At 37.6% G+C, this 19,186-nt stretch overlaps 1 protein-coding gene across 2 annotated transcripts in view; it reads left to right on the top strand.

Moving 5' to 3' along the window:
* Positions 1–15,716, top strand: part of LOC114280954 (lon protease homolog 2, peroxisomal) — a 30,705-nt gene extending 14,989 nt beyond the window's left edge. For both annotated transcript variants that reach the window (XM_028223362.2, XM_028223363.2), the window contains exons 12-17: positions 171–384; positions 1,628–1,930; positions 2,228–2,422; positions 3,488–3,733; positions 4,573–4,674; positions 15,257–15,716. In XM_028223362.2, coding sequence (XP_028079163.2) covers positions 171–384; positions 1,628–1,930; positions 2,228–2,422; positions 3,488–3,733; positions 4,573–4,674; positions 15,257–15,340 — 1,144 coding nt within the window. In that variant the 3' untranslated portion in view covers positions 15,341–15,716. The remainder of the gene's footprint in view (positions 1–170; positions 385–1,627; positions 1,931–2,227; positions 2,423–3,487; positions 3,734–4,572; positions 4,675–15,256) is intronic.
* The last annotated feature ends 3,470 nt before the right edge of the window (positions 15,717–19,186 follow it).

Here is a 19,186-nt window from a genome sequence, read left to right as displayed (position 1 = left end):
CAAGTTCTTGTTATATCAAAATCAATCTCAATATGTTCCGGTACTCCTTTTATAGATTTGATAGATATTTTAAATTGAATCAAGAATGCGAGTGAATGTTCAATGAATGAAGTACTCATTATAGTACAATCGTAACATATCCATAATGATTCCTTAATTGAAGTTACCAGCTATTTAAATGTTCCATTTGACCTTTCGAAGGTTGTTTTTGTGGCGACTGCAAATAGGGTGCAACCTATTCCTCCACCACTGTTAGACAGGATGGAGGTCATTGAACTGCCAGGATATACACCTGAAGAAAAGCTTAAAATAGCAATTCGACACCTCATCCCACGAGTTCTGGATCAGCATGGCTTGAGTTCTGAGTTCTTTCAAATTCCTGAGGTATTAAGTTTTATAATATTGGTGAAGTATAACTAGAAGAATCAAACTTGTAGCATTTTTCCATCTTGGCTTCGTGGCGCCCAGCATATGCCATTGACATATTACCCTGCTTTCCATTTGTAGATTTTGTACACAATAATGTACGATTTTGGTAACTATTAGTACTTGCTAATGGTTGGTCATTCTTTGATGATATAATAGATAATTGGTGAAAATTATCTAATGCTTGGTCTCATGGTTTGGAAACTGAAAGCTTCACAACAACCTTGTTTTCTTACTTAGTATTAGAATTACCTTTCATTAATGCAGGGAAACAAGTTTGCACATTATCTAGCAGGTGTCTGAAGTAGCTATGAGCTATTTAGTTTTGATGCAAAACTGTCGAATCCCTCATTTGTTGTTGTTTTGTTAAACTCACATGCTTCAAATATGAACAGGCATGGATAACCTTTCAAATGTTTAGGGAATGAAGTTTATAGTCCCTTATGCTGTGGATGAAGTTTTCGGTCTCTTATATGCTTTGGGGCCTTTTTGGATTCTGCAATGTACTGAGTACTTAAGGTTGGGTATCATGTTATGGTCATATGCACCGCCTCTTAATTTGATGAAATATCAACAGAATCCTGACATGCTGCCACTTCTTCTTTTTTTTTGCAATGGATTTCTCTTTTACTGGTTTAAAGATAAAATATGAACATTTGATGGAATAACAACTAGGGTTGATAGGTTATGCCACGAGACAAAAGTTCTATTGATTGTCAACTAGGAATAACAAATATGGTCAGCAAAAAATTTGAGACAAAAGTTCCATTGATTGTTGGTGGAAAGGTCATGCTATGATGTGATGGAAGTTTTTTTTCAGTTTTTGTTTTGTTTCTTTACTGTTTATATTTTTGTGGAATTTTTTCCCTTGCTTTTTATTCGTAGGATTATGATTCCTCTTATACTAGAAGGATGAAATATGTAATGTGTACGTGTTTTTTTTTCCCTGCGTGGAAATGTTCTATTGGGGTTTGTTTTAGACACCTGGTAAGTTTTGAGGTGAAATTTGGACTGTTCTACTCACATATGATTAATTTGGTTGCAATCACCTTATTGTGAATTTTTTCGTTGGTATATTGCTTTCTGTTATGGTGGGCTATGGTGAAAAAGTCAGTTGACTGCCGTTCCCGTAGTCTCTCACGCGATTACTTCTGTTGCGATAAAAGATTCTTCATTAGTTTATTCCTTTTTGTTGTGGTAGGATATGGTGAAACTTGTCATTCAGAGGTATACCAGAGAAGCTGGTGTTAGGAATCTGGAGAGGAACTTAGCTGCGTTAGCTCGTGCAGCAGCTGTAAGAGTTGCAGAGCAAGAACATCATGTACCGCTCAGCAAAGATGTGCACCGGCTTGGTTCACCGCTGCTGGAGAGTGGACTTGCTGATGGAACTGAGGTGGAAATGGAAGTAATTCCAATGGGTGTTAGCAATCATGAGATATCAAATGCATTCAGAGTTCTCTCGCCTTTTATTGTGGATGAAGCTATGCTGGAAAAAGTATTAGGGGTAAGTACTTTTGTTTTAGATTTTTAATCAGGATGCAGACCTTGCTTTAGCGGGGGCCTTGTGCACTGGGTCAGTCGCCCTTGTGCTCAAATTAGAAATAATTGTGGGAAACCAGGGGTACTTTGTTCAATCACAACTTGATCTATCTGGGGACGGTTTTTATACTTAGTGGTTACAATTATTAGTTTCTATTTAATTCTTAATCCACTTGAAATTGACACACGCTTTTTTGTTCTGTTGAGTTTCTTGTAATGGCTTACAGATATGTGGTTTGGAATTTTTGTTATTGGAATGCAGCCTCCAAGATATGATGACAAAGAAACTGCAGAACGAGTCGCATCTCCTGGGGTATCCGTCGGGTTGGTTTGGACTGCTTTTGGTGGGGAAGTTCAGTTTGTCGAGGCTACAGTGATGGCGGGAAAGGGTGATCTTCATCTCACTGGCCAACTTGGTGATGTTATTAAAGAATCAGCTCAGATTGCATTAACCTGGGTAATCTATTCCTTCAAATGGTTTTGTCTTGATTCATATGCGCAAGGAATGCCCAATGAAATGCTAAATTTTCATCTTGCTCATGAATATAGTTTTAAGAGGGTGAATGGTCAAGTTTTTTGCCTCAATCTGAAGGCGTGGAGGCACAATGCTTTTGATTTCAGCCTGTATATTTTCATGCATGATGTATATATAAAATAGTTGAATATATTAAAAATAATAAAGTACGAAATATGAACTTAATTTATTATATTCCTCCTCCTATATAATAATTAGTACCTGTATTAGGAGAAAAAGGCATGTTCCCTGAATGTGCAGTTGAGTCATCCGACTTCCTAATGGATATAGTTTTGTGATTTTTCCGCAAGTAAGTTTGAACTTTGAACCAATTATAAAGTTGTTTATGTTCTTTTCATTCTTTTTTTCTCTCTTGCCCTTGCATGCTCTTCCTATATGAACTTTTTCAGCCAGTTATAAGGTTCCTAGAGTCAGTTGTTGTTAGCATGGTATCAGAGTAGGAAGTTTCACGTGTTTGAATCTCATTACCTACCTGAGTACTGTTTACATGCACATGTTTGCATGTTGATGCCTTAAATATTTAAGTCACACCCTCTCTAATAGCTTAACGTTTTAGAGGAGTCCGTTGTTAATAGAGATAAGATACACCCCACTTTGGAAGGAAAAAGAAAAGTGAATCTATCGTCCTTACCTTTTACCTTGTATTTAATCTAGAATTTTAAAATTTTCATGGATTCTGTATGAGATAAAACATAATGAAGCTCTAATTGATAACCTTACGCCACATAATGATGCAGAAATGTCAAGTTCTGGGCAATTGTTTGAAATTTTTGGTCTACTGGCCTTTTTATAGTTCATGCAGATACACCTGTGCAAAAAATATAGACATCAGCAGTTTTTATTCACTGTATATTTACAGTAGCTGCTGTAAGACATCCTCCAAACCAAGATCCTGATGCTGAAACCTTTTTTTTTATATATTTTATTTAGGAGTTTATAGTTTCTTATTTGTTCTTTGACTCTAATAGACATTCCCTTGACATACAGGTTAGAGCAAGGGCAGCAGAACTTAAATTGGCTTCAGCTGAGGGAATTAATCTGCTGGAGGGCCGGGACATTCATATACATTTCCCTGCTGGGGCTGTGCCTAAGGATGGACCCTCAGCCGGTGTGACCCTTGTAACATCACTGGTTTCGCTGTTCAGTCAGAGAAGGGTAAGAGCTGATACAGCAATGACTGGAGAGATGACTCTGAGGGGTCTAGTATTACCCGTTGGTGGTGTTAAGGATAAGGTGTGCTTTTCATAACTCTCTTTCATGTTCTAGTTCTTCGTTGCTATTTATGTTAGTATCCAAGAAACAAGTAGTACTTTTAATCCTATTGTTGTTGCCTTCAACCCAGAATGATGAATTTGATTAGGTTAATTGCTTGTTTGTCAATCAATTTTTCCCTCGCTTTTTGAACTTGATTTTGAGGGCATTTAAATTTTTGCCTTTTTCTCTCTACATGATTTGACACACATGCATGTTGGACGAATCATTTCGCACGTTGTAGTATAGGAAAACTCGTGTGAGACAAGGACAATGTTTTCCCCTTGTGATATCATTGTTGTATTTCATAGTTTATATATATAATTAAGCAATGATCAGCTGAAAAAGGGTAAGCAACAGAATTTAAAAACTTGGGAAACCATTGTTTGGCTGAGTTTTTATAATCTGTTTTCTTTACCTTTTTTTTTTCTTTTCAAAAAATGAAAACTAGTTTTATTAAAATAAACATCAAAAAAAATATTTTCAAATCTTCAAAAATTATTTTTGCCACAAAAAAGAGAAACTATATGAAAATGATGAGTGTGTTTTATTTATTTTTATGTTTTTACGAAACTATTATTGTAAACTTAACCAAACAAGGTAATTGGCTTTGCAAAACAAATTTGCTAGCAATACACAAGAATGTACAGTATGAGGAGGAATGTCAACTTTTAAAAAGACAAAAATGTATAATTGCATATCGTGAAGTTGTGATAAGTGCTCAATTCATTCTCTTTGCATTATGGCATAATTCGAGTACATATTAAGTAAATGTTCCAAGACTCACTTTTGACTTGCTAGTTCAAATACATGCTGTACAGGTGTTGGCAGCTCATCGATATGGTATCAAGAGAGTTATCCTTCCAGAAAGGAACTTGAAGGACTTAGTTGAAGTACCACCGCCTGTGCTTGCCAGTTTGGAGGTAATTTTGTTTCTATGCATGGCTAAGGTATTTTTCCTGTGTATGAGTGTATGTGCAAACTGGAAAGTGCCGATAGTTTACACTAGTGTCACCAGAAAACTTAAATGACCCTAGTGATTTATGTTTTGGAACACATGCTTCAAACCATGGAACACTTTCATTCCAAAATAGTGAATTTAGCAATCCAAAACGATCCCAAAATATTTATCTTTATTTTCTTAGAGTTTTCCTTAATCTAGTATAAATGAATTAAAATGCAAGGAGAATAGAGTTTTGGTAGAACAAAATATATTAAAAAAAAGGCCATAATACTCCTAGAAATGTATTTTAGGAAAATTGCTCTAACAATTTCAGGCACCTTTCTAATAGTGTAATTTGTACTACATTTTAGAGCATGTGGTGTACCATTTTCCGGTTCCTGGTTATTGTACCAAAACAATCTGTGTTCCAGGTAACATAGGTCTGCACTAGTAAAGTCTCTAGCTAGTCTGCCCTGTTGCCCAGCGATATAAAGCAAAGAAAGAAAAGAAAGACGGAGAAGCTTTGGCTCAACAATGTATCAATATAGAGAAATCGAACTGGCTAACCACATTCTTAATTATAGTCAGTGGTGATGTTAAGCTTTAAGTCTACACTTCGGTAAAAAAAAATTTAACCTCTTGATTGAGTCAGCTATGCTCCATCTCTGAAAACTTAAGTAGGAAACCCTTAGTCAAAAGTTTGGTGTTGATGAGAGATAGAGAAATCTATAACCAGGGGGAATCTTAATAAGAACTTTTCAGAAACAAGAAGATGTGAACACTGAAGTATTGGCATGTCTAGTTGATGAAAGGTGGATCAATTTTGTAGACGCATTTAATGACTCAAAAAGCCATAATGACCCATGTTTGTTTGTAATTTATTTGAACTACCTAGGTAGTTTGGATGATAAGGATGTTTTAAGATTGCAATAGGGAAATTTTATTTACACACCACTAATCCTCTCAGTACGCACCATTAACTAATTAAATTTATATTCCAATAATATCCTCAAATGAAAAGACCATTAAGGACAATATGGGGGTGTATTCTACCCATTCAAAAATTTCATATATAAAAATACAAAACACTCTTCGCACACCATAATCACTTATAGACATATAAATATCCAAAATAAAACATCCAAAATAAATTGGTTTTGAAAATTTAGGATTTAAGAACATTGAAATCAATTGGTTTTGAAGATTTAGAGTTTAAGAACATTGAAATCAATTGATTTTGAAGATTTGCATACCATGGACGACATTGAGATCGTTGATTTCGAACAATGCAACAATGAAAATATGAGTTTACTACTTAGTTTTTTGGTTTTTTATCTATCTCATTTGTATAGTCATTGAGAAAATGACTTTGTTTGTCACGTGTTCGGATAACCAGAGTTGAACTTTTACATAATGCTCGATTGTTTTTGTTCGAACAAAACAATTTTGTTCAAATTATTAACGTTGACCAAATTATAAATGTTCATACGTAAAAAAATTGATCATTTTAATTTCTTAAGAATTTTATTTCTCAAATTTAATTCAATTCAATAATTTAATTCGTTTTTGGTATTTTTTGTTTTTAAACAAAAAGTAGACATAGTCAACATTTACAAAAAATAAATAAATAAATATTTATGTTCAACAGAATAAAAATAAACATATAAAAAATGTTCAACATAATAAGTCTGAACGAATTGAAGTTGTTCAGCGTATAAATATTTTGAACGTATTCAATTTGTTCAATTTTATTTTTTTTATACGATGATATTATGTTCAAACAACCAGACTTGAGTCAAACTCGAAATAGAAATTGCTATGGAAGTTGAATTGGTAACCAAATTAAAAAAAGATAGGAAAAACATATCAAGGTGTGAATTAAGGGTGAGAATGACAAATCTTTAATGCCGACAATGTATTGGTGAGACGACGGCGAACTTGGAGATCTGAAATGAGGACAATGCACCGGCAATACAACAGCTAAACGATGACGACAATGGAGATGTGAAACGACGAGAAGGCATCGTCTGAGCAAAATCCTCTACTCCAATGTCGACGATGGAGATCTATGGTGTTTTGAAGATGGAGGTCTTTGGTGTTATGAAGATGGAGATATTTGGGCATGGATTGTTGTGTGTATTCAAACTGACAAATGGTGTGTTACATTAGGGTTAGTAAGACCATCTCCAATGGTTACTCAAACTTTTCATCAAATTTGAATTTGATGAAAAATGAGTCATGTTCCTGCTTCAACGGTTGTATTAAATAGGTATCTGAGAGGGGAAAATCCAATGAGCAGAATGGGCCGAGTTATGTATGTGTTTGGTCGAGAAGTGTGGACCGAGCTATGTGTACAATTGAGGGGAATTTACACCAAACAAGAGACCAGACTAAATGTGGAATGGGCCGACCTAAGGATGGGCCGACCTAATGACACCGTTTTCTGTATACACCAAGCAATATTTGACCGAACCGCAGTTGACCGGTTGGACAACTCGGAGCTGAGCCGATTAATGGAAGTTGGTAAACGGCCTTGTGCCGAGTTATGGGTAGCACGACAAGAGTTGCTACGTGGCCTAATTGGAGTGCGAGGAGGAAAACCTGCCAGTAGTTATGCGTCAATACCGTTTGGCGGTTTGGCCAAATGTTGTTTGGCAGTGTTGACGCGTACGCGTGTAAGGAATGGAGAGGGCAGTACAACCACGCGTCCAAAAAAGGACGAGTAGAGTGGTGCGCGCAGGAGCTATTTAAACTGTGCGGCGCCTCCATACAAGAGGTCTGAATTTCTGACTACTGAGAACGCGATCTCTCTTTTGTCTTCTCTCTCTTTCTTTCTTTGTAAGTGTGCTAATTTGACCGTTAGAGGGTTTTTCCGGCAGCACACCGCCGGGTAGCTCACCATCTTTCTGTTCTCAGGTTAAGCGACGTTACTTTAAGCTTGGACACGAGGAGTATGGAGAGTGTCGAATATTTCCTCCCACTACAATTGGTGCCGTTTATGGGAATCCGACAAACAAAACCTTGAACTTCAGCTAAAGTTCACACTCTATGATGGAAAGACCAATCCGTATATGCACGTAAGTCACTTTCGGCAGGTTATAGCTGGGCACAGGTGAAAAAATGCACTCATGTGCCTTATTTTTCCATCAAGTTTGGGCGAGTTGGGCCTGAAATGGTTCGAGAGGATGCCGGAGAAAAGTATTAAGAGGTGGCAGCAATTGGCGGAGGCATTCGTGACACGATTCAAGACCAACACCAAAACACCCAAAGAAGTCAACCACCTTTTGGGAATCAAGATGGAAACAAGCGACTCCTTGAAGGCGTACAACGCCAAGTATTGGGAAACATTCAACGAAGTTCTCGATTGCCCGACGAACCTAGCAATCACTCAATACAAGTACGGTCTTCTAGTTGGACATAGACTCAGAGACTCGCTTAGCATGAACCAACTGACGACCATGGAGTTGCTTCTGCAACGCATCAATGAACACATCCGAGTTGAAGATGACACGGCCACAGCTACCGTCAAGGCAAATCCAATAGTGGCAGACAAAAGAGTTGCGGGAAAAGTCAATGCAGTCGAACAAGAGGATGGTCATGCAAATAACCATGGGAGAGATCTAGGGAGTTCAGTTTTGGAAGACGTCAGTAAGAAGGCCGAGGAAAATGGGCATAAAACTCGCAAAATATAAATGACCGATCTTTTTTCAGAATGTCGAACTCTGCCAATCTAAAGTTTTGTTCTTAGTTTTATTCTTGTAACCCTTCTTGCTATTGGTGCAATGAAACAAGTAAGCCATATTCTTGAAAATTGTTGTATTTCTGCCTTGCCAAGCAGATTTAGCGCGGTCCAAGGAGCAATTGACAATCATTTTAACAGAAAGATCATAATTCCTTGTCAAGCTGATTTTGTTTGGCAAGATGAAAGTTGGTGTTTTGTTCAACTTTGAAATTCCTTGCCGGACAGATTTTGCTCGGCAAGAAGTTTGTTGATAGTTTTAATCAACTTTAGAATTCGTTGCCGAGATGATTTTACTCGCCAAGAAGTCTTGCCGAGTTGATTTTGCTTGTTGAGATGTAAGTTGTCGAGCTGATTTTGCTTGCCAAATTTTGAAGTTTCTTGCCAAGTTGATTTTGCTCGCCGAGATGTAAATTGTTGATCTGATTTTGCTCGCCAAGAAGCAAGTTGCTGAGTTGACCTTGCTTGCCAACCTTGGAGTTGCTTACTGTAGAAATTTAATGTATAAAGAGAAATGATTGTATTATTGATTGTTGTATGTTATTAATTACAAATGGTGAGGGGCTCCTTATATAGGAGATGTAGTGGAGTAGGTGGTAGTAGGTGGTAGTGTTAGGTGTGTAATAGGTGGTAGTAGGTGGTGGTAGGTGTAGTAGGTGGAGTAGGTGATGGTAGATTTTAACAGCCCCCCGCAAACTCAAGGGGGATAGGAACTAACCAACTTGAGTTTGGAGAGAGGAACAAAACAAGAAAATAATCTGAAAAATAAAAAATGGATAGGAGACACTGTATGGTCGTGTCAGACCGTTGTAGAAGACTGTATGGTTATGGCAGACCGATGTAGAAGACAGTTCATGGGGTCATGTCGGACCGTTGTAGCAGACAATGTTGTGACAGTTGTTGTGACAGTTTACGGAGTCTTGCTGGACCTTTGTAGAAACTAACCGGAATCAATGTCGGGACAGTTTACAGAGTCTTGTCGGACCCATGAAGGAGCTAACCGGAATCAATGTCGGGACAGTTTACTGAGTCTTGTCGGACCCATGAAGGAGCTAACCGGAATCAATGTCGGGACAGTTTACAGAGTCTTGTCGGACCCATGAAGGAGCTAACCGGAATCAATGTCGGGACAGTTTACAGAGTCTTGTCGGACCCTTAAAAAGTCGCACCCTCAAAAGGTGTGCCCAATCTTTCAAAAGGCGTGCCCAATCCATAAAAAGGCGTGCCATCAAAAGACGTGCCATCAAAAGGCGCGCCCAAATTGTCGGCGAGCACCGAGAGGCGCATGATGCGCGTGTCTGCCTCTTCATCATGGTCTTTATAAACCGAAGCGGAGGCTGAGGCTTGGAAGCATAACAAACCAGTTGAAACCTCTTCGTTCTCTGAGAGCTTGTCGCTAAGAGCTGCAAATCTTGAAACACTCTGTAAACACTCTGTAACCAACCCTTCTCTGAAACACTCAGCAACCAATAACATGGCCTCGTCTTCCCGTTCAGCTACCCAGAATATGGCCTCTTCGTCCCGTGGTCTGCTCACTCTCTTTCCCGACCTCAACGAGTCAACAAGAGAGATAACTGGTGCGGTGGCCAGTGAACCTCAACCAAGCGCCTCTGGTTTTGCTCCGTTGAACTTTTCGATGCGGTCGGTGGAGCAAAAAATGGCGGTGCAAACGGATATTGAGGCCAATCAGTATACTTTGAAGTCATGTGTGGAGACCATGACGGCGGTCACAAACCTGTCGCACCGGCTGCAGAGTAGGACAAATGAGGTGCAGCAGTTAAACGCCCAACTGGCTCTGCTCCAACGCATGTATAAGGATGCGCGAGCAGAGATAAGTGTGCTAAAGGCGGAAAATAAGGAGCTGAAGCGGAAGGCCACCGTGATGTTCCGATTTGGAGGTCCGCCATATGCTGCAGTGGAGGAGCAGGGGGGAGTGAATGTGCTTGGTGGATTAGGAAGCACAGAGGCAGCACCGTCAAGGACCGCCTAGGACGGAGGGAAAAAGAAGAGACCGGCGGCAGAGTAGAGAAGGAAATCCTGCCTGTGGATGTGGGTGTTTTGTTGTGTTTTTTTATTTTATTTTATTTTTATTTTGTTTTATTTTTTATTTTTTATTTTTTTTGGTGTAAAATTGTGATTGGGGTTGATCCCCTGATATGAATAAAATGAGTTTGGTGTGCAGTTCGTCTTCTTCTTCTGCGTTTTTTTTTTTTGTTGTTTTTTCTTCTTTTTTTTTTTTGTGTTTTTTTTTGTGTTTTTTTTTTTTTTAATAATAATAATAATAATAAGAATAATAAGATATTAAGGGAGAAAGCAGAGACGGTGGAAAAAAAAGATATAGCTTTATAAAAGATATAAAGAGAAGTGTGATAAAGAAAAGGGACCAGAGAGAGGAAAGTGCATTGGTGATCACGTGGGTAACCTTTTTTTTTTTTGTTATTTTTATTTTTATAATAGATATATATTCTATAATGGGTGCTGGCAACAGCACATTGAGAGGAATAAAGTGTGTTTTCAAAAAAAGGATGAGAGAGAGAGAGTGGGTGGAGGAAAAATATTAAAAATGTTTTGCCTCATAAGAAAAAGAAGTGAGTGGGTGATATGATATGAAGAAGTTGGGTCTGGTGGACCAGTGATGGCCACGACACAGTCCACACTGTAATGGTGGCGTGCCCGTACTTCTCTCTGGGCACTGGGCATGACTAGTAGCCATATCAGAACTGAGCTAAAAACTCCATAAACTGACGCATGGGTCAGACGCGAAGTGGGCAGGCCGCGCGAGTTGGGGTGGTCGCGCGGGGGATAGTGCCCTGAGTGACTCTGTCGCAGGCCGACGGCGGGGCCTAGGCTAGGACGACGGGCGGCATGCAAGTACTGGTGGTCTTCGGTGGCTGTGGGAGCAAAAAAAAACGAGATCCAGTATGCTCGAATCTCTGAGGTCGCTAGGCTGAAGTGAAGCAGCAATGGTGAGTAGCAGCTTGGATCACACGGCTACGGCGGTCGCGACGCGGGGGACTGGTCGGTGGTGGTGGTCGGGGCTGTGATGGCAGTCAATGTGCACACTGGTAGCCTTTGGTTTGTTGAAGAAACAAGGCTACCTGGGGTGGCTTTGGATGAGAAGATCAAGTTGGTGTTGTGTATGTGTCTGACAGCGACTCAAAGGGCGTGCAGGTGGTGGACTCGAAGAAATTTCAAGGTATGTGTAGAAAATTCTAGCGGACTAGGTTGAGGTCCGGCGGACGGCTAAGGTGAGGTTGCCGCCCGCTGGTGAAGCGAAAAATAGTAGGTTCTAAACCTGCTCTGATACCATGTAGAAATTTAATGTATAAAGAGAAATGATTGTATTATTGATTGTTGTATGTTATTAATTACAAATGGTGAGGGGCTCCTTATATAGGAGATGTAGTGGAGTAGGTGGTAGTAGGTGGTAGTGGTAGGTGTGTAATAGGTGGTAGTAGGTGGTGGTAGGTGTAGTAGGTGGAGTAGGTGATGGTAGATTTTAACACTTACCGAGCTGATTTTACTCGCCAAGAAAGCAAGTTGCCGAGCTAACCTTGCTCGCCAATCTTGGAATTCCTTGCCGAGATGATGTTGCTCGCCAAGAAAACAAGTTGCCGAGCTGACTTTGCTCGCCAACTTTGGAATTCCTTGCCGAGATGACCTTGCTCACCGACTTTGAAGTTCTTTGCCAAGCTGATTTTGCTCGCCAAGAAACAAGTTGCCGAGCTGACCTTACTCACCCATTTTGGAGTTCCTTGCCGAGCTGATTTTTGCTCGCCAAGAAGCAAGTGGTCGAGCTGATCTTGCTCGCCAACTTTAGAGTTCCTTGCCGAGCTGATTTTGCTTTCCAAGAAGCAAGCTGTTGAGTTGACATTTGCTCGCCGACCTTGAAGTTCCTTGCCGAGCTAATTTTATTCGCCAAGAAGCAAGTCGCTGAGTTAACCTTGCTCGCCAATCTTGGAGTTCCTTGTAGAGCTGATTTTGCTCGCCAAGATGCAAGTTGTCGAGCTGACCTTGCTCGCCAACTTTGGAGTTCCTTGCCGAGCTGATTTTGAAGCAAGTCACCGAACTGACTTGCATTTGTCGAGCTGATTTTGCTCGCCAACTTTGGAGTTCCTTACCGAGCTGATTTTGAAGCAAGTCGTTGAACTGACTTGCCCTTGTTGAGCTAATTTTGCTCGCTGAGAAGTAAATCGCCGAGCTAAGCTGGTTACGTGGTTAACACAAAAACGGAAGAACATTTTGAAAAATTTGAGCTATGAAGATTTGTGCAACAGTGCAGCGCGGGCCCCGAAAACAAGTGATGAAACTTGATCGAGCTATCATGAAGCTTGATGACAAACCGAGCTGAACTGAAGATTATATAAGAATAAAGTAATCCCAATCAGATTGCAACCGATGAGATTAAGGGCAATTGAGAGGGGAAAATCCAATGAGCAGAATGGGCCGAGTTATGTATGTGCTCAGTCGAGAACTGTGGACCAAGCTATGTGTGCAATTGAGGGGAATGTACACCGAACAATGGACCAGACTACATGTGGAATGGGCTGACCTAAGGATAGTCCGAGCTAATGACACCGTCCTCTATATAGACCGAGCAATATTTGGCCGAACCGCGGTTGACCGGTTGGATAACTCAGAGCTAAGCCGATTGATGGAAGTTGGTAAACGGCCTTGTGCCGGGTTATGGGTAGCACGACAGGAGTTGCTACGTGGCCTAATTGGAGTGCGAGGAGGAAAATCCGCCAATAGTTACACGTCAATACCGTTTGGCGATTTGGCCAAATGTTATTTGGCAGTATTGACGCGTACACGTGTAAGGAATAGAGAGGGCAGTATAACCACGCGTCCAGAAAAAGACGAGTAGAGTGGCGTGCATAGGAGCTATTTAAACTGTGCGGCACCTCCATACAAGAGGTCTGAATTTCTAGCTACCGATAGCACGATCTCTTTTTTGTCTTCTCCCTCTTTCTTTCTTTATAAGTGTGCTAACTTGATTATCGGAGGGGTTTTTTGGCAGCACGCCACCGGGTAGCTCACCATCTTTCTGTTCTCAGGTTAAGCGACGTTACTTGAAGCTTGGACACGAGGAATACGGAGAGCGTTGAATATTTCCTCCCCGTATAGTATCAAATTGAGGATTTCACTTTTTTTTCATCAAATTGAGGACCAATGTGTCTTTAATCAAATCACTGTTCATTGCCGTTGCCGGATATCCTCCCGGTCGTCCCCTCGGATGATCACCTTAAGGCAAATTTCCAGATTTGATCACCAAGCTCAAATTCAACGTTTGAAGCATCAAATCTCATTTTTTGGGGCCAAAACTTGAGGAAATGCATGAAAACTCATAAAACAACATGTTTAAAGGATCATAACAAGAAATCATGGCCCAAAAGCATGCCAATTGTGCAAAATTCAACTTGAAACTCAAGATTAATTCGTGAACATAACATGCATGCACATCCTTGAATTAAGGCTCTCCAAAACATGATCAAATGCTACTAAATAACATGAAACTCATTGTTTTCCCAAAATTAAAGTGAACTCAGCACATGCATGAGGGAATTTTTGCAAATCAATCTTCAAAATGTTATGAAACATGCATGCATGCATGGAATGACTAACAATTGCTTAGTTCTAACCCAATTCTTGCATGAGTTCAACATTTCACTTGAATCTTTATAGAATTAAATTCAATTATACAACTAAAAGCTTGATCCCTTACCTAGAGTCCACAATTCCTTTGAAAAAATTATATTGGCCGGTCGTCCGCCTGGTCGACCAGTAGTTTGATGAAAAGCCAAATTTTTCTGTTGGTGCATTTGATATCAAAACAAGTTTTTACTCAAATTTTTACTCGCATTTGGTGAAAAAATTGATACACCGCTGGAGATGCTCCAATGGAAAGTTAAGGTGTAAACTAAAATATTTTCAAACTCTAAAAATTATTATATGTATGTACTAAGTAATGATGTATACTGAGAGGGTTAGTGGTGTGTAAATAGAATTACCGATTGCAATATCATATGCGAAGATGAATCCAGGATCAAAGAATGTGGCTGTAATAAGCTATGAACTATGGACATAGATATGGGATACAAATATAACATGATACGAATATAGAAATATGACAATTTAAAATAATAAAAAAAATAGACTATGGGTATGGCAAGGGTACGTTGATTTTTTTTTTTTTTTTTTTTAATATTATATTATGCACGATCTCAAAGAATAATGAGAAACTATTATTTAAGAATTAGATATCAGTTTTTAAGAATCAATAGATAAACTTTTCTAGTGGATACTTTAATTTGAAAAAATCTAAAAAAGTAGAGTATTACTTTAATCTCATTATTTTTTTCTTTGGTAAAAAAAGAACGTTCAATTAGTACATATTAATGTGTATTTTTTTCTTCGGTATGAAATAATATATATATATATATATTCTTGTATTTATTCTAACAATTGTATTATAATAACATGCAAAAATTATTACAATTTCTCTTTCAAGGCAGTTTGGATGTGACCTAAAGTGTGTGAAAAGTATACGATACTTCTCAAAATTAACATCTAAGTATCGGACATGTTCAAAAAGTATTGAGTATCAGTATTTGATATAGATATGATCCAGGCGTGACTTCTTTTAAGAAGTATCTGTGCTACATAGGTAATGAATAATCTGGTTAGTCAACACAATTAACTTTAGGCACAATTGAAGTATGACATGACCTAGATTTCGCTGCTCATATTTCGGTGTTCTTGCTCTGTTGTTGTTAACCTCTATGATTGTTGGTCCGATCTTGACGATAGCTCTATGCAACAGATACTACCTGCTAAGCGGATGGAAGACGTTCTGGAACAGGCTTTTGAAGGGGGTTGTCCTTGGAGACAGCACTCGAAGTTATGACACTGCCTCAAACCGTTGTTTACCTCACAAGCATGTTGTGATTGAATTTGTTTTAACTAGCCGCCATGAGTTTAGGCGTGCTGATTCGTGTTTACTCAGCAGCCGGAGGTGGCGATCGGAGGAGGATACTAATGAAACTTCCAAAGAGTGGGAGTGCAGGGCACCCAATCATACACATCTCTTGGGATTTTGCTGGAAATTATTGTTATGTATTATTATTCTTTACGCTTGGCAAAGATGTATTTGGATATATTTATGAGGGGCAAGCAAATACTCTCTCTGTGTCTCATCATCATCATCGTCATCACAATTGATAAGCTACAGTGTATAGTGAGTTTTTAATTGAGCAATGGAATGTTTGCTGGTTGATGCTCAAGATTTTCAACATAGTGAATTATTATTATGTGAACCAGGACTTCAGGCTTTTCTCCTAATTTTCAAATTTTGTAGTTTGGAAGAATCATGAGACTTGTACATGCTTTAGGTTTAGGTTCGCGTCCTTGAGGAGGAGAAGTAGGATTTTTGGTGGTGTTAGAGAGAGAACGAAACGGAACAAATAAGAAACAAGAGGGATGATTAACTTTAACATGTAGAGATGGAGGTGGAGTAACCTTTTAATAGCCAATTATTGTAGTAAATAGAAATTCTTCTTCCTCCGCTTGACATCTTCTTCAAGCTCAGCTCTGTGCGTGTGCGAGGAGAGAGAGAGAGAGAGAGCAGTAGATGTGTTTGAATTATAAATTTAGATTGAAATTTAAAAAGAAAAAGAGAAATGTACAAATCTATCACCATGTTTAAGATGAATGTAAGGGATGACAAAAATAATTAATTGATTTAGGAGTTGTTTGGAGCGTCTTAAATAAGTATATTTTTTGTCTTTTTAGACTAAAAAATTGAGGAAAAAAATATGAATGTTTGGATTAATTTTTTGACTTTTTATAAAAAAATGTGTATTAAAAAATTATATAAAGAAGTGTATAAGAGAAGATGTAGTACACAGTACGGAATTGGCAACCAGCCGGCTTGGTATGACATGCGAAAATATTGCCTTCTTTTCGGGCTTTGATTGGACAATGTTGTTCGGCTTATGAGGACCCACCATGGGTTCCCCTTTTCTAATCGAAACCGTTCAATACGTAGAACTTGTCGAATACTATATGTTTATAAAAAATTACTTTGATTGGATATTGATAGCTATCTGATCGTGTTAGTTTTTTTTGTCAACTGTTAACAATAACACCATTCAATTTTTATACAAAACTGTTTTGATCATGTAGTTAGCGATGCCCGATAGACGTAATTTTTTACAAGTATATAGTACTAGACGAGTTCTACATCTTGCACGGTTTAGATTATCAAAACGGGACCCATGGTGAGCCCCACGGGCCCAAATTTACCATTCAAATTGATTGAATGTACCCAAACAATTGTTTTTCCCTTTCCTTGCACTAAAGCTGGCCTAACGTGGCCTGACGTCACCTACATTGATTGAACAAAAAATGAATTTGTATTTAATATTTATATATTAAATTTTTTTTATATATATTTTTTTGATGAATAGTAATAATTTTTTAATTTTTTAAATAATTTTTTGATTATTTAATTTTTTGCTCGCTTGCCAAACTTAGCCTTAATGAGTAGTAGTGGTAGTAGTAGTAAAGGTTTACACCAAAACTGAAAATTATTTTTTTATGTACTCGGCTTGATAAAACTGATATTCAGTGACTATACTCAAGTTTGTCATATTAAAACTCTTTTTAAAATTCACATAATCTAAACATTAAAGATAATAACGTACATTATAACCAAGCTTACTAATCCAAATCCAATAATCACTCCATCACTATTAATAGATATTAAATTCATCTCTTATGAAATTGAATTTAAGATCTCACAGTACACAACCATTAGAAATAAAACAATAATAAAAAAAATTAGTGTTAAAAATAACCAAGACCTCATACTCACTAGAAATATACATATATATATATATATATATAAGACAATCACTAGAAATAAAAATATTATGTTAAAAATAATCAAGATCTCGCACTTCCACCAAAAGAAGGGTGTCACACAATCACTAGAAATAAAATAAATAAATTAAAAAAAAAAAAAGAACGTTGTGTTAAAAATAACCAAGACCACGTGTCACAGAATCACTAGAAATTAAAAAATTAAACTTTCAAAGTATCAGAGCCAAGTTTCGATCTTGGGACCTGTGGGTTATGGGCCCACCACGCTTCCGCTGCGCCACTCTGATTTGTTTGATACGAAGTTTCGAAAACAAATATATATACAACTATGAAAAATAAAGCACAGTCCAATATGAGATCAAATGAAAGAAGGCACACATCTCGTTTGGCATACGAGTGTTTTAGTCAAAAAGTCAAAAAATTATTAAAAAAATTAAAAAGCCTATAACTTATACCGAAAAGTCAAAATTCTCTTTTCTCTCTACTTTTTGTACATCTTTTCGTAAAAAATCAAAAAATCATTCTAAACATACTAATTTTTTTACCTCATATTTTAACCAAAAATTCAAAAAATTACTAAAATAGCTTGTTTTCAAATGAGGTCAAATAAAATTTGAGAGTAGGAATTTGCAACTGGCACACATTTAACTAAAGCTTGGTGCAGTAATTCAAATTTGCATAAAAATTGTTATATATTTTGAATTGTTTGGCATAACTTCTTTCAAGTTAAAAGTTGGTAATTAAAAAATAAAAGTTAAAAGGTAATTTCCCTTCAACTTTCAATAATCAAATTTTTTTAAACTTATTTAAATTGTTTTTGATTTATAAGTAGTTACGAAAAAACACTTTTAACATAAAATCTAAATCTAAAAAAGAAAAATAAGTTATGAACAATTTCATAAGCTGCACCAAACAAGTTCTTGGTATAATTTTATGGCATGTTATAATTAAATTATCATTTTGGATTCCTTGGCACGATTTATTGTTGGTTGAAGAGGGTGATTAAATTAATTATCAGTGGAAAATTTTCATCTCATTTTTTATCACACAATTTGGTAATGGGATAAAGAGGCCCGACAATGCTAGGTAGCTCAAATTTTTGTGGCTCAAATAGTTCAAATCTGTCAAAATGACGTCGTTTTGACAGATTTTGAGTGTAAAACGACGTCGTTTTGACATATTTGAGCCATTTGAGTCACAAAAATTTGAGCTACCAAACATTTTCCAAAGAGGCCGGATTGGAGGTTATATCTCACAAATTAGAGATAGCTTAATCCAAAGAGAAGAGTAGAATAGTGTGGGGATTGAGTGGGATATGCATAAAAACTTATGGACATAATTACTAAACATACATTAATACCATTTCAATTCCATCCCTCCCAAACATGGGATAAGAACAGGATATTGAAGGGATCTATAGAGAGAGAAGCTGCACTGTTCTCAATTTGTGAAAATAGTACAACATTTGTGCTATCAGACCAATTGTTGCTCATTGGCGGCACTTCAATGATTATTTCAAAGATGGTGTTTCAAAAATAAAGAATGAATTGAATTGAGGCATATATTTCCTTCAAAGAGTGGTCTCCATTATAAATGATTGATAGCTTGTCCTAGTTAATTTGGTTGGGTTGGACCGATTATGCTAACCTGATTGAGTTAGATCCAAAACTATTCTTATGGGTAAATTTATCCCTCACAATATGATTATTGAATTTAGGATAGGATTTAGCTTCTCTCATATTGAGAATTTAATTTGAGAGAGTATTTGAGCTAAGTAGTAAGAGTGAGCATGGTCCGGATTGAGATAATATCAGAACCAATCCGTTATCTTTGGTTCTTGAAAATTTCGAATTTATCTAATCTGTTTAAA

This window comes from Camellia sinensis, chromosome 11 (genome assembly GCF_055761805.1).
Source record: "Camellia sinensis isolate YWXY chromosome 11, ASM5576180v1, whole genome shotgun sequence".
NCBI lineage: Eukaryota > Viridiplantae > Streptophyta > Magnoliopsida > Ericales > Theaceae > Camellia > Camellia sinensis.
This window is presented reverse-complemented; position numbering and strand designations above follow the sequence as displayed.